The 19,492-nt window shown below is 36.7% G+C and overlaps 1 protein-coding gene across 1 annotated transcript in view; it reads right to left on the reverse strand.

Annotated features, from left to right (window-relative positions):
- cmip (c-Maf inducing protein) overlaps positions 1–11,837 on the reverse strand; it is a 64,686-nt gene extending 52,849 nt beyond the window's left edge. Inside the window, exon 1 of the mRNA XM_059335677.1 lies at positions 10,930–11,837. Within this exon, the coding sequence (XP_059191660.1) occupies positions 10,930–11,256 (327 nt within the window). The 5' untranslated portion in view covers positions 11,257–11,837. The remainder of the gene's footprint in view (positions 1–10,929) is intronic.
- Positions 11,838–19,492: the final 7,655 nt, after the last annotated feature.

Genomic DNA, 19,492 nt, shown 5'->3' on the forward strand with positions numbered 1-19,492 from the left:
TTCCTCGTCTGTTGCCTCCAAGCAGGCTGGATGACAAGAGGGCTCACTCTGTGCTCGATCTCAGCACCTGGGCGCTTTTGTTCCATAGCAGAATGAGCGGAGTGAACCCTCCTGTCAGTCATCCAGTCTCTGCTAGCATTGGCTACACACAGAGTGCAGCAGGTGAGCCTCGTGCGGAGCAACGCGAGGAAAAAAGATGATTGCAAAGCCAAATGCCACAGCCCCGGTGTGGGAATATGTCGGTTTCAAACCGAATGAAAAAGGTGAGCCCATCAACACACGGACGAGCCTGTATGCCGAATTTGTTCAAAAGTGGTGGCAACAAAAAAAGCCACCACAACAAACTTGCATGCCCATCTAAAGCAGAACCACCCGACCCAGTTTTCCCAGCTGGGGAAAAAAACTGCACCTGGAGATGCAGAGCCTTCGTCCCGACAGTCAACACTGGTCGACAAAGTAAATATAAACGCTGTGCGCTCACAGAAAGTGGAGTTTGCTACATCGCAAAATAAATGCTGCCCTTTAAAAAAAAAAAAAAAAAAAAAAAAAGGTTTGTTTTATTTATTTAGGATATTTAAACGTTCTTAAAATTACAATTACAATGGTAAAAAACACTGAGAAATAAAAGTGTATTGTATTTGAAAGGGTGTGCATTATTATGATATATTATCATGTTGACAATAATATCGTTTATCGGCAGTAATTTGTGGTACAATATATCGTCCAGCAAAATTTGTTATCGTCCCAGGCCTACTGCTCAATTAATGTAGCAAGAAAAAAATAAATTCTGAGTTCAGGTCCCAGAGGTAAGAGGTAATTCTTATGTTGTATCTGGGTGAGTATTTTGATTAATTTAATTGTTTTTTGAATTGTATGAGAGATTTGAAGAGAAGTGTTTGAGTTATGGAGAATGGGTAGGGTTTCATAAATGTATACTTCTTCCTACTGATTCTGCAACATTTTTTATGGTGTTTATTTATGGATTTGTATTGCTACAATTAGAAATTTGTTTAGTTTTTTGTATTTCTTTTGTTACATGTTTGAAATCATTCAATATTTAAGGGACAGATATGTAATCAGTGCAGAGTTACAAACATCATAATAACTTGCAAATTAGCAAACATACAGTACACGAAGGCATAATTTACTATGCAAAGATTTTCCATTATAAAATGACGCTCTCGCTTCTTCGTGTCATCCTTGTCTTTATCATCAAGGTGAAACAGCTGTGCATCATGCAAACTAGTGGGCATAGTGTTAGTTTCACTGCACTCAGCTAAAGAAGGTTGGCGTGGCGGCTGAAAGTGGCTTTTTTTCGTCATGGTTAAAATCAACCCACAGTTCTCCTGAAAGACATGACTAAAAGTAGTCACAGACAGAAAATGACCGATGCAGGGCTGCAGTCCCTGTAAAGAGTTTGCTCCTCGTGTACTCTCTTGTTTGGTTTCTCTGTTTTCCTTCACGTTATCAATCACCCACAGACACACATAACAAAATGAGGGGAACAAGTCCAACTCCAATCTTTTCTAAATATCATAAATCAATATGGCGGAGAGCGCCATTATTCCTGACTGTAATTCAAATCTTTGCCAAATGGCTGCATTGTTCAAACAAAACTGGGAGGATCCAGTATTTGAATATGAACATGTACTGCAGCCTGTCCTGGAGGCCTGCCCAGAGCCTTTTCAGAGCCTTTGTGTGTGTGTGTGTGTGTGTGTGTGTGTGTGTGTGTGTGTGTGTGTGTGTGTGTGTGTGTGTGAGAGAGAGAGAGAGAGAGAGACCATAGATTGTTGTCACTGCATGTAATTTCTCTTCCCTTAATTTTGCATGGAAACAATACCGCCAACACGGTCTGGGAGCTCAATTATCTTGTGCTGCTTCTGCTTTGGGGAGCATCGTGACGTACTGTGTGGTCAGCTGATCTGGATATAAACTTTATTCAAACCAGCATCTGGTTCTGCTTCAACAAACACACACATTGTGAATTGCAATTTCAATAGATTTAACTATTTAAATTACAATCCAACTCACATTTTAATATTTAATTTTGCAGTTAATGAGTGTATGTTTCCTCTGCAGTGGTATAGAGATCGCTGGGGTCAAGATTTAGGTCAGTGTTAGGTTTGACTGCGGCCTACTTAAAGAGAACAAAGTATGCGGTGTTATCCAATACATTTTCTATTCTTCCTATAGACGTGAGGGCTATGACAGCTAGGCTTTAGCACTACAAACACAACACAAATTCTAAAGCAGCAGGGTGTCATACGCACCAGGAAAGGAAATAACACATTCTTCCTCTTAGATATGAAAAGTAAAATTCCGAGGCAATAAAAAATCCCCATTGTCAGTACATTCAGGTGTTTCGATGCTAGAGCAATACTTCGGCTTGCTATCCATTATTAGCCAACTTTAGATATTGGTGTGTAACTAACACTTTGTTGGTGTTATATTTGATAATTTCCCTGTAAATGTCCATTGTGGCCTCTTTGTCCAAGTCCAAGTATGTCTCACTTTAATAAACATACTCAGATAAGACCGTTTCCGATGTTGCCACTAAACATGCACACAACAAAGTGATTCATTTCCTGCTGATATTGAACTTTCATACAGAATATTTTCTAGCTCTGCAGCATGATCAGCATATGTGTGGCCATGTGGTTCCTATAATCAGTGATCATGGGAATAAATTAGAATAACTAGATATGGTTAGGGCTGGGCGATATGGACCAATAGGATGAATATCAATATACAATATATATCCCAATATTTTTATCGCAAAGTGAGAGCAAATGTTCAGTCAAAGTTAAAGCCAAATAAGACATGTCACAAGTAGTTTTATTGAAACTGTTTAAGTGAACATAAATAATTTATAAGACCAGTATTACCTTTTTTTTTTTTAATAAATCAAAGCTCCATAAAGTGCATATTTAAATTAAAAGAAATATCTTAAATAAAAGCTGCAGCTTGCCTGGTGCAAGGATCACAGTGCAAATTTGAACTATATCAATATATGCAATAAGGTCTAATTCCATATCACATTAAAAAATAGATCGATATATCTTTTAAATCGCTTTATCGCCCAGCCCTAGATGTAGTATTTGATTATTCTTTGCAAATTAAGCACCCAAAGCATCTTCAGTGAAAGCAAAACTGACACTGAAGAGCACACTAACCCTAGCTAGAAAAAGTAACATTGTTAAAATAGATTCTTACATAATCATTAGACACTGCAGACGTGACCGGGAGACACTCAAGCCTCCCTGATTGATTTCTAAAAGGCTCCAGTCTCTCCCCTTGCTACCTATAATGAGCCCCTCATGCTCACAGCACTACCAGATTCCTTTCATCTCAGGCCTTTTGTGAGCGAGGCGCAACACAGGAAGTGCTTGCTTGCACTAGCGCCGTTCTTACGCAAATGTGATGTAAGTTAGGTTTCTGACTACAGTCCTGGCAGGCAGGTCTGTCAAAGAAAAGAAAAGTGAGTCAAAACACTCTCTCTCTCTCTCTCTCTCTCATACACACACACACACACACAAATGCGCCTATTATCTTCACATGAAATTTCATAAAAACACACTTAAATATGAAGAATGGAGTAGCTTCTGTCCATGAGTTCCTCCTTAAATAAAGTCATGGAAAAAATTATTAGACCACCCTTGTTTTCTTCAATTTCTTGTTCCTTTTAAATGCCTGGTACAACTAAAGGTACATTTGTTTGGACAAATATATTGATAAGAACAAAAATGAGTTAAATTTAAGAGCTGATATCCAGTCATTTTCCATGGTTTTCTTGATAATGATTTTGGTTATTATCAAGAAAACCATGTAAAATGGTTAGATATCAGCTCTTAGATGAAACTCTTATGATCTAGTTTTGCTGTTATCATTATATTTGTCCAAACAAATGTACCTTTAGTTGTACCAGGCATTAAAATTAACAAGAAATTGAAGAAAAAGGATGGTCTAATATTTTTTTCCATGACTGTAAGTGAAAATCAAATACATTTTCTACACAATTCGCAACATAAAATAAAATTATACATCACGGTTTAGGAAAAAAAAAAAAAGAACATTGCTTAAACTGAAACAGGATTCATGAGGTTTTTGTTACTGGAACTAATGAAACCCTCTTGGCAGCAATGCTCACTTTCACAAAGCTCTTTTCTCACAATCATCTCAATTATTTGCTGTGCGTGGGGATGTTGTTGGAGACGCAGAGTCAACGCTCTTTGCCTCCTTGTTGGAAGTCGTCTCTCTGTGAGAGAGCAGAGCAAATTGGTCAGCATTGTTCTTCAGCCCACATAACCGCTCTGTTCGAGAGCGAGCACAACAGCTCCACTCAGGAAATGCACATTCATGGTTCACCCTGAATAAAAAAAGCCCTCTTCCTCATATTTAGGCCTTTGCAGAGCGAAGAATATGCGACATCGCCGACGAGCCAACTCGCAGACACATGATCGCTGTATACAGGGTGTCACCATCCGAACACAAACACTCAAGTCAAGATGGATAAATCACCCACATGACTTGATTCAGAACAAAGGAATTAGCACTAGCATCAGAATTTACAGATTCCTGCCATAAATACAAAGCAGACTATAGTTCACTAAAGGACAGCTCATGATAAATGGCCCGATTTTGAGTAATGATCATACTCACCACTGTGTTAACAAGTTATGGCTTTCAATTGATGGCTTAAAAGCAGCAAAGTTCATTGTTAGTTTGCAGAACAACAACATTTCCATTAGTCTCTGGAGGTTTTGCAGGATAATTTATGACAGCCAGTCCCCAGCAGCCAGGGACTGTTAGCATTTGGCTCTTTGAAGTAGGAACAATGAAGTTACTTTAAGCAGGTGAGATCCTTGGAAAGATACAGCTTGAAAAAGACTAAATAGTAGCATAGGCAGCAGAAGTTGAGTTTACAGAATGCCTTTGAAGGTTACCTCCTCATACACACAGTAGTTTAACTCAAGGTCTACTGACTATCTTATTCTGGTGCTTTTAGCCTCAACATTTATGATAAGAAAACATTTTTCCCCTGTAAAAAACTATTGTTTCAAAGGTCAAGAAAGAACTTTCGTGCTCTAGCATACCCCAACCACCAGACAAAAATATTAATATTGGACACTTTTACAGAACCCAGGATTATTTTTTTGTTGGTTTTTTGTTACCAGTGCAAATGTTTGTTAAATTTCCATTTTCTACACTATATGTGTATGAAAAGAGTGGGGTTAAGGCTGGGGAAAGATTGTAGTTATGACACAATATAGTTATGGTATTGTTAGCATTGGCGGAATGTAACTAAGTACATTTACTCAAGTACTGTACTTAAGTACAGTTTGGAGATACTTGTACTTTATCTGAGTATTTCCATTTTATGTAACTTTACTACATCTTGAGGTCAATATTTTACTTTTTCCTCCACTACATTTAGCTGACAGCTTTAGTTATTTTTCAGGTTGAGATTTAACATAAAAAACATGACCTAAGTGATTTAACATTTAAAAAAAAGAAATAAACCTCGTAACAGTATATTCAGGAGTTCAAATGAACCCTATCATTACAAACATAAAATGCTGCTTACAACAATGCATCAATAATAATAATCCAATAATATATTTGGAATATATAAAACAATCTGAGTGGGTCCATTCTGCATAACAAGTACTCTTACTTTTGATACTTGATAGAAGTGATATAAAGTGGCAATATTTTATGCTAGGGGTGTAAATCAGAAAGACAATATGATATCAATTCTGATATCATACAGTCTATCAATGGCCTGAGATCGATACGAGACGTTAATATATGCCAATTTAATACAATCAGTTACATTTATATAAACTCACAAACAGCAACTAAAATATGATTTGACCATTTACAAGCTCTTACAGTCATTTGAAAGAAAATCAATCTAGTTATTTTAATCACAGTAATATAATAGTGGTTTTTCAAAATAAATGCATATAGCTTCACAGTGACTGTATGTATCAATATTTTCACTCTGCATCTATTATACTGCATTGATTGAATCATGTGCAAATATGTAAATGATGTGGGCAAAAACATATACTAAAGATATATATACTTAAGACCTCTATTACAGTAGCAACAACCACCAAACTACTTTCTCTACTGATAGAACACACAGGGATTCATCTTCCATGCAGTATATGAAAGCTTTAACATTAGTCTGTCCCGTAGCCATTTCAGTTTGTTTTGGAGTAAAGACATGAAGTAGTTAGTGTTAGGGCTGGGCGATATATCTATATAGGAAATATATCTATATATTTTTAATTGTGATATGAAATAAGACTTTCGATATAGTTCTTTTTTCTTTCTTTCTTTATATATAAATGCTGCCCTTACTAGGGTTTGTCATATTTAGTTCTTTTGTAATGATCATTATTCTTTTCTAATATAAATATATTTATTTTAGAAAAAGATTGGCCTGTTTTATTTCATAGGCTATTTTTATTTAAGATATTTTTTAATCAAATGTGCACTTTATTTTTTTATTTAAAAAAAAGAAAAAGGTACCAAATAAACGGTTTCAATAAAACTACTTGTGGCGTGTCATATTTGGCTTTGACTTTGACTGAACATTTGCTCTCACTTTGTGATAAAAATATCGGGATATATATCTTATATCAATTTTCAGCCTAAATATATCAGGATATGACCTTTGGGCCATAGCCAAGCCCTAGTTAGTGTATAAATATGCTTCGAAAGATAGAAATTTCCAAGAAAAATACACCCTTTATTATCTGTATGACAAGAGACCTGGGATGTGGCAATACAACAACACCATGAACTCCATCACTTTCCATGAATTGTGACTTATGAGATGTAGAAATAGGTTTATGCCTAATTCCCGCTCCCACAGAGACGATTTCCTGCCTATCACGGACGGCTGCTGTTGACTGTTCAAAGTTCGAAGGCGGCCCCTGTTATCCACTGCAACCACAATCAATAAAGGATCACTCATGTACAGTGGAGCACACACAGATAAAAACCAAATCAAGGAAGTGTGATCAAAGAAATAAAAATAAAAAAACCCAAACAGTAAGTCATTTTTTCGCTGGACGTTACTTGGAGCAGACCTTCACATACTGCGCAGCCTTGTCAAAACAGGTAGTGATGACTAACAATTAGTGATGATGGCTGACGTGTTAGAATGTCTCTTGATTGATCAACTCAAGAGTCTAACTTGGGCTATAACACGTAGATGTAAAACAAATGTCTCAACTGTCTCTGTCAGACGTGACTCAACTGCATGTTTAGTCTGAATGTTGTAGACATTGACTGAGTACGAACACAACATAATAGGCTTCATAATTGCAAATTCCTTATGAAAGTGAAACTTGTTCAACATAAAGGAGTCGTATTGTCACTTTGATCACTGAAAAAGACAAAGAACTGCTGAGGAGAAGTGTTTTTTCTTCTTCAACTGCCTATTACTTGTCTCCCATTCATGAAAGGCAATCCAATAGATGTGTTTGTCATCAGCCAACATACCGGTCACAAAGTCAGGTTCGTGTGGAGGCCGGGGAAAAAAATCAATACAGCATAGTATCGTGATATTTTACGTGGCAATACTATATCAATTCATGGCCGCCAAGTATTGATATTTAGCGTTCCGACTGTCAGTATTTTCGACGTTTTTAACTTTTCTTTTAGGAATATACTGGAGATACTTGTATCATATGAAACTAGATGATCTAAGGAATCTAAAGGCACCATGTGTTAGGCTATTTTTTTAATGTTTCATGGTGATTTTCAAAGCGGTCCTGTGACCTCTGACGTCATGCTATCTCAATGAAAATAGGCCCTCTGACTTCCCACAAGTTGGCTCTCATTGTGGAGAAATAAACAGACTGAAGTGAGATGAATAGACTGACTAAGAATTCTCTTAATTGACAAAATAATTCTTAATTTAATTTAATTTTGTGGACACTAAATGCAGTTAAACAGTTTAATCGCAATATATTGTATCGCCATCCTCACCATATCACACAATGCTTAAAATTGCAATAATATCGTATTGTGACTCAAGTATCAGGAGAAAATCGTATCGTGGGGCCTCTAGTGATTCACACCTCAAGTGTAGCTCTGTGGTGTGTTACAAATCCATCACACACAGCCAGTCCAAGTCCAAACCAGAATACTACTACTTGCTTTATGGGAACTTACAGGTCATTGTTCAGCTGTTCAAAACAACAGACAGACACAGTTAGAGAAGAGCTGGTAGAGCATTAAGCAGCGAAAGAGACAGATATTTCTCTCAAGAACTGGTAGAGACCAAAAACAGAGGTAAAAGAGAGTAAATATTGGACTTGCTCCTAAGTGGACCATTTCTGGCTGAATGTGTAAATAAGCAACTGTTTGCTAACAAGTTTGACAAGTTTAACTTAAAAGACCACATAAGGTATAAAAAGACAAAAAAAGAAGTATTCGTGGCCGTCAAGTATCGATATTTAGCATTCCGGCGGGCCATCAGTATTTTCACCATTTCTGGCTTTTTGTTTTTTTGGCAGAGGCCGTAGCGAATCAACTTTTATGAATATACTGGAGATACGAGTATCATATGAAACTAGAAGATCTAAGGAATCTATAGGGTCAGGGGTATTGTGCGGGAAGTTGTTGAAATAACGCCGCAAAGTTAGGCTTTTATTATGGGAAGTTTGATAAAATACTGCAGTTGTTGTCGTCCATACATGTTTGATATCAGTTCAGTTCAGTTTGACTGAATACTTTGTTGGTCAGTCTGTGGGTTTGACTCTCATTGTGGAGAAATAAAAAGACTGAAGTGAGATGAATAGACTGAGAATTTTCTCTTAATTGACAAAACAATTCTTGATTGAATTTAATTTTGTGGACACAAAATGCAGTTAAAAAACAGTTAAATTGCAATATATTGTATCACAATACTCACCATATCGCAAAATGCTTAAAATCGCAATAAAATCGTATCGTGGGGCCTCTGCTTATTCACACCTCTAGTAATTATATTCACATTGCTGATGATTGTTTGTCAAAAATCTCACAGTGTAAATGTTCTGTGAAAGCACCAACAGTCAAGAGTCAACCGTACAATACCATCCAATATGATATTGAGGTATTTGGTCAAAAACATTGTGATATTTGATTTTCCTCCATACTGGCCTCCCCTATTGTTCATGCTAAAATGTTTCCATGCTGAGCTTGTATTGTGTGTTAACTGAAGGCAAGGACTCAGTACTTACTGGGGGAAAATATATGAATTTGGTTTCTTAATGTGAAATATGTCAAATGGAAGAATCTACTGAAATCAACTAGTAACTAGTGTGGATTCATGAAGCAGTATGGAGTGTTGAAACCTATCTACACAGGCATCTTTCATAGATGAATTGATTCATAATAAAATACCTGTGAATCATTGATTGATGTAATCATGTTACACCCATAACAACAAGCACAGACACTGTATACAAGCAGTCAACAAGTAATCAGTGTTGACCTCCAGTATGAAGAACCAATTCAAACCAAATCCATTTTGATGTTAAGAAACGCATTAATGCATGTATTCCCCCTAAAAGGCCTATATCCTTTCATAGTTTGTGTTATTATGATTATGTGTAGAAAGATTTAAGATGAATTATGCAGACTTATAGTGGACTTCAGAGGCATAAATCAACAGGTGAACCAGGTTTGGGTGTGTTTACCTTCGACTACATCCACAAGTCTTTTCTACAATAAGACATTGCACACTGCAGTAAGCACACTCCTCCAGCTTGGCTGCGATAGGCAGACATCCAAAAAGCCTCTAACAAGGCGTGTTGATAAAACAATGGGCCTGGCTTTGTGGAAAATGTCAGAGGTGTTGATAATAACAGAAGGGGAAATAAAGGCTTTTGTTATTTTGACATTATTCTGATGAAATACTCACAATTACAATTGATTACCACAGACGTTACTGAATGTGTGGTTATTAATTACACGGTGTCTGAGTTATAATAGAGAAGATAACACGGATGTTGTACATAAAGGGAATAAAATAGATCTCGATTTCCTGAAATTCTTTTTTGGTCGTGCTACTTTTTGCATCGCCATGTACAGTAACGCATCTCCTATAACTCGACCATTGTTAGAATATGCATGCATATTAATATTTCTGATCATATCTAGGCCTGTTGGCATTGGACTGAAACACTGAGTTGCCCGACAGCTGATCAACAGAGGAAATATCCTAGACCACTAAACTGGCCTGTCAGATTATTAGAATAACAATAACAAATTGAAGATGGCACATTATCTGAACATCCTTTCTGCACCCCTTCCATAAAACAGGCAGGAAGCAACACATAAACACAAGTTTGTTATGGGGATGCAGGCTGCTGCAGCAACTGGTTTCATGTCACACTTCCAACAGGCCCCTCAGACCCCCTGCTGATGGGTTTCATTTCCAGGGACAAATAAGAGATGCTCTTTGTTGTTTAATAATTTAGATTAAGAGTTTAAACCCACTGAAAGCCTCCTGGAGCCGAACAATGACCAGTATGAGACACACACACACACACACACACACACATTTCAGTAATCTCCACTTCAAGGGACCTTGCGGGTACCCTGCACCCCGGTGTGAGAACAAGAGGGTCACGGGTACAGGGATGTGATGATGGAGAAGGGGGGTTGTGGGGATGGAGGGCTGCAGCTATACCTAAATGATCAGCAGAATGGCTCATGTAAGCAGTGACATGCTGCCTTCTTGTAAACTGCGTCAACAACAGACTGTGCGTAATCTCGGTGCGCGTCTGCTGCGTCCAGACAAGAAAAGACAAACACCAAAGTTGCCTGCGGAATGTGAAACGCAGCATATTATACAGTCTCTCACACACGTACACGTACACACACACACACAAACACACGGAAGGCTAGAAAGCAACTCACGGTGGCCGAGGTCAGGCTACTGTCTGTGAGCGTGAGGTGGTGCGGCTCCCATCTCCGCAGGAACTTGGAGGTGAGGATCTTGCTGAGGAAGGTGCGGGGGTGTTTGACCACGCACACCTGGATGTCCCCCTCGTGTAGCAGCTTGTATCGCATCCCGCTGCTGCTGCAGTGGTGCAGGGACCTCTTGCACGGCCCTGCGCTCAGCTTGGTGTTATTATTCCCCTCCGACATCTCCCCCAGCAGAGGCTTGTTCTCCTCGCACTGATAAAACTGGTTGTTGTGCAGCTCGTTGGCTCCGCCGCCGCCGCTGCCACTGTTGAAATCCATAGTTCAGTAATCCAATAGTTTATTGTTTCCAAATGTTACTCTCAGGAAGAGGAGGGCGTCGAAACGATACAAAAATCCTACATGGATATAAAAAAAACCAACAGAAATGGATAAGGTCGTTCGGATCGAGCTGGAGGGGGGTACCTACCTACCAACCGCTATAACACGACCTGAGTTCCTGTAGACACGGCCAAGACAGGCGCAGAAATGCCACAAACAGAGCGTTATGGCAGGGTATACAGACGGCGGAAGGTTTTTATGATACAGTGCAAATAATCCACCATTTTCCTCCCCGCACAATGCCCCATAAATTGTCTCCACGGTGCGCGTCTCGCCTCCACCCCCCCACCACCAGCGAGCTATTCAATATGTTAGGGCCATGGCCTTATCCATTCCGTCCGCCACGGTGCCAAACAGAATAATCCACAGCGAGGAACGTATGGGAATAATGTTAAAACGGACGAAATATCCAATGGCGGCGGTTCTGGGTTCCTCCGTTGGGTTTTGCGGTCATTACAGGCTCACTGGCACGGTTTCCTTTTATTCAGTCTTTTCCCCCTATCTTGGTGTAAAGGAGCCAGCACTCTCCGGCAGCCCCGCGCTGATTGGTCCCTGCTCGTTCATGTGATACCGGACTGACGTCAATGGGGAGGCGAGCGGATGAGCCGTGTGTCTTTTGCGCTTGACTGTCTGCCGAGGGCGCACGCTCACCCCACCCCCTACCCCTCCTTCTCCACCTCACCGCACCTCCTCCTCCTCCTCCTTCTCCCCCCCTCCGAAAAAAAAAAATAAAACATGGAGAAGGGGGCAGAGACTTCAGTGAATCCACCTCTCTTTTGTCCCACTTTTCACTGGAAATGATGCAGCTAGTCGACATCCACATAATATTCCAGAGAAAGAGCGCAGAGGAGATGATTAGTGACATGATGAGGCATCCACATGTGTGACGTGTTGAAGTCTATGGTTGAAGTAGGTTGAGTAGAAGAAGGAGGATGTGATGTCACTCAGGTAGATTAACTAACCTGAAGGGCTGATGAATTCAAAATTTGAATCTAATAACAAAACAGTACGCTTTATAATAAATCTTATGCTTCTGATGGGTAAGTTTCACATCCACAAGATTAAGTTTTTGTGATTAAGTGTTTTTATAATAGAATTGAACTTTTATATAGAGACTTTAGAGTTGATGTCAAATAAGAAATGTGAACGTACTCTGCTACACTTTAAAAACTTATTTTCAGAAACCCTAGAATAGTATAAAAGTAAGCACCTTATACCCTATGTGCCTTATTATAATATTATTTTATTTTTATGTATATATTTTAATCTACAGTTACTGTAACTGACATTTTTCTTTGTATGTCTTGTTTATATCCCGAATGTCTTTATTTCTCTCGTTGTTAATAAAGATCTGGGGGGAAAAGAAGGGCTGATGAATATTGTGATTAATCTCATGATCCTGCTTGGTAAATCTCATACAAACAATTGTAAGTTGATTTATCATGTTTAAAAGTTTTTTTACTTGATATGATTACGTTAATATGATAAGATAAAATAGAACTGTATTAATCCCAAAGGAAATTCTTGTTCCAGATTGCTCCAAATTACAGAAACAACCACAAAATAGGATAATATAAGAGAAACAATGAACAAAATAGGTAACAATAACAATATATTATATAAATATGACTATAAATATAACAATATAAAATAAAAAATAAAGTGTCAAAGGAGTAATGTAGTCTCTGGAACATAAACAAGAACTAAACTTTATTATAACTGATAATCTGGTGATCTGTCTAGCAGATAATGTTAATTTGCCCTATTTCTGTATTTTTTAGTCTGTCATGTGGTTCTTTCATGATGTTATAACCCAAAATTAAAGTCACAAAAAGTCTCTGCATATATTTAAATATATTTATTCATTGATGTCCATACTACTACATGCAACAACTTATTTAACCTATTTAATATGCTAAAATATACTTTCTCCAATATGCAATATCTGTAAAATGCAAAGTACTTTCAGGAAAACAAACAAACACAAAAAATATATATTAATAATCAATTCCAAATAGCAGAAAAGTATGTATAGAGTGTTTGTATATGTCTTTTTTATATCTATTTGTCTGTATCTTAAGTTGTTGTGACGACTAAATTTCCCCACTGCAGGACAAATAAAGTCATATCTTATCTTATCTTATCTTATCTTATCTTATCTTATCTTATCTTAAAAAAAACAATTGCTGACCTATAATTTAGGATATGTATCATATGTTATTAGTATTAGATGACAGGCTATAGAACAATGCATTTCTTGGAAGAAAAATAATAATTAAGAGATTACTGAAGTCATTTATTCCTTATGATTACCACTGATTGGTGGCCTTTATTTTCTTTACACCTAGTCCTTTAGTTAGTCCTGGACATCAAGATATGTGTATTTAACTTGATTTTTAGAATTACTGATGTCAAGTGTTCCCCAAACCCCTCAGTTATACTTTTATCACAGTAATCAACCTGTGTACATTTTCTTTACCCAAGAGAAGGTCTACTTTTTATTGATTTTATATTTGCTTAAATCTGGTTGTAGGTGAAGCCTCAGTCTGACACTCATAACACTCTTCCACATCCAAATAATCCACGGAGACCAGCTGGTAAACTTGAAATGTTTACTCGTAAAAATGCAGAAAAAGTACCAAACAAATAAATGTCGTAAAATTCAAAAGTAGTGGAGAGAGAGAGGTCAGATAACTATATGGCTCCACTCCCCACTTGTCCTGACTGACCACAAATTCACATTACATACAAAACGAGAGTGACACATTAAAGGTGCGGTCTTCCCTAACGATAATGCATCAGTCCACAAATATTGTAAATACCAAAACATGTACATAAAATAAATGTTCTTATTCTTAATCCTAATGAACTGAACAATTATTCTATCAACAAAAAAAAAACACAACTGCATTTAGGCTCCTGCACTGGTTGAATTGAAACATTAAGTCTAACCATACTGGAATCAGTTTATGAAAGACTTGCTATATTTAATTTTTAATTGTAGAATCTAAACTCCACCGTGGTAGCTGAAAGCCACACATTCACAATAAAATTCAGGTACTGGCCAGCAATCTCGGCTGACCTAAGCCCCATAGGAGTCTATGGGCTGTTGTCAAGAGGAAGGTGAGAGACACAGATGACCTGAAGGACGATATCAGTGCAACATGGGCTTCCATTATAATCACCACCATGCCATACCCTGCCGTATTAATGCAGTATTTCATACAAAAGGAGCCCAAACAAAGTATTGAATGCATAGAAATGAAGATACTTTTCAGAAGCCTGACATTTGTGTCTAAAATATCCTTTTTTTAATTGATCTTATGTAATATTCTAATTTTCTGAGACACTGAGTTTTGTGTTTTCATCATCTCTAAGCCATAATCATCAAAATTACAAAAAATACAGGCTTAAAATATTTCACCCTATGTGTAATGTATCTATATAATATACAAGTTTCACTTTCTGAAATAATGGACAAAAAATGTCCTGTAAGTCCAATTATTTCATTTTATTCTCTTTGTCTAAAATTTGCTTTCTATTCTCTCTGAACACATGTTTAGTGGGATTTCAGAGGATTTCTTTCAACCATTTCCTCTAGTACCAACATTTGGACAACAGTATGGTATTTGTTTGGTTAATATTTTCATATTGTATTGTGTAATGAGAATTACAGCCTGTGGGAACCATAAGCTGGCTTTGGGCCATCAGTCTTACCAGCCTCGATGAGAAATTCCACAAAATCAAGTTTAGACTCAGGTAGGATGAGTTATGATAGAGAGAGAATCACACCTAGCCACACCTTGGAAGTGATTTATCATCTTTGTCATGGACACTTCAGCAGCGGATGTTAAACAATAAAAGGCCCTGAAGTCATGCCTTAAAGAGCCATTTCAACACTGACACTCAGTAGTTTATAAATCACTCACTGATCATGTCCCTACCAACTCAAAAATACTTTCTGGCTATAAGAAGTTGTGTTCTTTGTTATCCTATCACTATTAATGTAAGTGTTAATGTATTCCCAGGTTGTTGCTGTAACCCCCTGGAGTCACTGAAAGCATAACTACTTCTTCATTACATCACAACGTAAAAATGAAACAACACCAAACCCAGCTTTACTTGGAACTCCATGCCAGTTTCTGTTTGATGATGATTGGCCAAGTAAGGTTCAGAGATAAGGTCAAATACAGTCATGGAAAAATGTTTTAAACCGGCCTTGTTTTCTTCAATTTCTTGTTAATTTTAATGCCTGGTACAACTGTATATAAAATAAATGTATATGTATAATTGTATAAATGTATATTTGTTTGGCCCAATATAATGATAACACAAAAGTAGCTCATAAGAGTTTAATTTAAGAGCTGATATCTAGCCAATTTCCATGGTTTTCTTGATAATGATTTTGGTTATCAGGAAAACCATGGAAAATGTCTAGATATCAGCTCTTAAATTAAACTCTAATGAGCTACTTTTGTGTTATCATTATATTTGTACCTTTAGTTGTACCAGGCATTAAAATTAACAAGAAATTGAAGAATACAATGGTCTAATTTTTTTCCATGACTGTATAGGTATTATAAAAAATATAACTAAACATAATGCTCGTTTTACCTCTTATATGTTATATTTACAACCTGTGTTCACATTTGCAACAATTCATAAAAATTCTTCATCAAGACAAAAAAAAAAGATATATAATACAGGTGAGATTTGAGTTGAAATAATGATACCAACATGGCATTTTATGTAATTTTATACATCTACTCCACTACATTTAGCTGACAGCTTGAGTTACTTTACAGGTCGAGATTTAACATAAAAAAACATGATCTAACGGTATATTCAGGAGTTCAAATGAACCCTATCTTTACAAACTTAAAACGCTGCTTACATAAATGTATCAATTATAATAATCCAATAATATGTTTGGAATATATAAAATAATCTGAGTGGGTCCAACGAATACTTTTACTTTTGATACTTTAAGTACATTTTGATGCTGATTCTTTTGTCCTTTTACTTCAGTAAGTTTTGAATGCAGGAGTTTTACTTGGAGTGGAGTAATTTCACACTGTGGTATTAGTACTTTTACTTAAGTAAGGGATCTGAATACTTTTTCCACCACTGGTTATTACAGACTGACTCACCCATGGATGGAGCGAATATGTGTCTGTGAGTTGAAATGTGTCTAAATGAGTAAAAAATGTGAGTTCTGTAGGACTACATGGTGCTAGTTACACAATTTCAGCAACAACTGAACCAAGTTATCACCAATACTAGCATTAGAAATTCTCCAGCGAACATTTTCATATGAGTAACATTTAGTCTGTACACAACTTAAGGTTGGAATTAGAAGGTTCTGGTTTCACTTTGGCTCCACATTCCAATTGGTATCATGTTTAAAGCTTCAAAGCCATAGCTTAATTAAACTGCACTTGCTACCTACCGAGCTGACTTACTCGCTAGGCCGGTTTGCGAGCCAGGATTATTACTCAGCATCAAAGTGAATTCACATATTTCCCACTGGTTGGCCAGCAAAAGGCAAAAAGGGCACTGGAAAAAGCATTATATGAATACAGAAGTGGTGGGAAGTAACTAAGTACATTTTTTCTCAAGTACTGTACCTAAGTAAAATGTTGAGGAACTTGTACTTTACTTGAGTATTTCCATTTTATGTAACTTTTCACTTCTACTTCACATTTAGAAGACACACTAGTACACTACATATTTAGGCAAATATTGTACTCTTTACTCTTTACTACATTTAGCTGACAGCTTTAGTTACAGATCGAGATTCAACATAAAATATATGATCAATTTAAAGTGATTAGACATTTTAAAATTAAATTGTATGACAGTATATTAAGTGAATAAATAAGCCGTGTCTTTACAAAATTAAAACACTGCCTACATAAAAGCATCAATACAAATAATATTATAATATATTTAGAATATATATAACATTCTGAGTGGGTCCATTCTGCATAATGAGTACTTTTACTTTTGATACTTTAAGTACATTTTGATCCTGATACTTTTGTACTTTTTACTTCAGTAAGTTTTGAATGCAGCACTTTTACTTGTAGTGGATTCATTTTAATTAATCAATTTTAATTTCACAGTGTGGTATTAATACTTTTACTTAAGTAAGGATTCTGAATATTTTTTCCACCACTGAAATACAGTCTATTTGCCATCTATGAAAAACGAACCATATAGGTTTAACAAAGGAAGTCCTAATAAATTTGTTCAAATTGAATTTATTTATCTTTTTTTTTTCACAGCAGACAATATTAGGATTGCTTTAGTCCTGATTCCGATTAAGCCACGACCCTGAAACTAAAGCAGCTAAATGGAATTCAGCTATAATACATTTTATTATTCACATCTGTGTTTTTATTACTTTGACAGGTCAAAATGTCTTAAGTGAAAAGGGCTGATGAATGCACCAATAATAACTTCTTCTACAAATGATGATGATTATTATTACAATAACTTGACTTAAATCTCATCCCATGAAACAGGTATTACACAGTAGTCTGTATGTACTCATTAGTAGCATTACAGTCACTTCATTCAAATTAATGAAAATGAATATATTTTGGTATTATTATCAAAACATTTCCGATATCAGCTCATCAGTTTTATCCTGCACATATAATTGAAAATTATATATATTGTGTGTGTATATATATTGTGCCCCACTTTCATTTCATGGGGACTACTTTCTTTTTAAGCAGTGCACACCAAAGTGATATTTGACTTATCAATGGAATATCTAATACACAGATTTAAATGTAAGATGGATGATTTTTTAAAAGATCTGGGCACCCTTCTTAAAATATGCTTGTAAAAGACTCACAGCTATTGTATTAAAAGAGATGACAGATGGCAATGAGGAAAAAAGCTACCTGATGTTTTTGGTTATAAGGCAGGACATTAATTTACTTATAGTAATAATAATAATAATAATAATAATAATAATAATAATAATTATTATTATTATTATTATTATTATTATTATTTTCCTTTAAAAAATAAAATTTTCTCTCAAAATGGAAATTGAGATTATTATAATTTTCTTTTTTATTACTCTTTTTTCTTTCCAGATATGTATTTGCTACATTGGTCATTGCTGTCAATTGTAATGGGACAGAGTATTTTCATTTTATTGTCTATATTACATAATAAGTGGTTGGATATTTGTTTTTTTGTGGCCACAGTGTTATTGTTTGTTGTTTGTGTCTATGTTGGAAAATGTAAAAAGAATATTTAAAAAAAAAAAAAGCTGTACATACCACAAATTAAATATTTCATTCACCTTTATTGTATAGAGGTGGGGCAGTAAACTCATATGGTTATATAAAAATGTTGGAAATAATAACTTACATGCTTGGGATACAAACTGAAAAGTGCACTTCAGGTCGAACATGGCTTATATTCTATACACCCAGGGGATAATATCACTGCCAAATGCGGGTGGAAAAAATCCTGCTTGATGACATCACTGTTTCGATACTCCCACAGGAATGAGCCAGAGGTAGCACGGCTTTAGAAACAGAAGGGACTGTTAGGGCCGAGCAGCAAGGTGCAACAGTCTGTACTGAATGTAAGTGACATGGAACGGAGGCTTCACAGCTTACCGTCCCAAGGGCCCATTCACAACAACAACCTCCTCAGTGTCAGCTGAGGGTTTCCACAAGTTCCGCCGGGACGTCCTGCAGTTCTCCAAAAGCCTCTTTTGATTCCGTTCCGCCCACAATCCCCCATCAGCAGAGTCCTTCCTGCCGCAGCACCACCCAGTCACCCAGGCCCTCAAGAAAATACAAGTTACAACACGCCGCTCAGCCCGCAGGCAGACTAGCTGCTATTGTGTCAACAGTCAATGAAGGCCAAAGGCAAAAGCAATAAATGCAGCATGATGTTAAGTGTCACGGACGGATGTGATGATTTGGCAATAATGGAAATTAATATGTCAAAGCAAGCGTGTGACACCTTAAAATAAATTTTACTTCTGGTTCCACTGGAAGTGCATGACGAGGCAACAGCTTGGGTTCATTATACACTTCCAGTCAGCGGATGGCAGCATGGAATAAACTGGAACACATTTGGAAAGTTTAAAACTGTGAAATGGTCTTTACAGCATTTTTTCTGGCAATGTCACCACAGATAC

Source organism: Centropristis striata, chromosome 6 (genome assembly GCF_030273125.1).
Source record: "Centropristis striata isolate RG_2023a ecotype Rhode Island chromosome 6, C.striata_1.0, whole genome shotgun sequence".
Taxonomy (NCBI): domain Eukaryota; kingdom Metazoa; phylum Chordata; class Actinopteri; order Perciformes; family Serranidae; genus Centropristis; species Centropristis striata.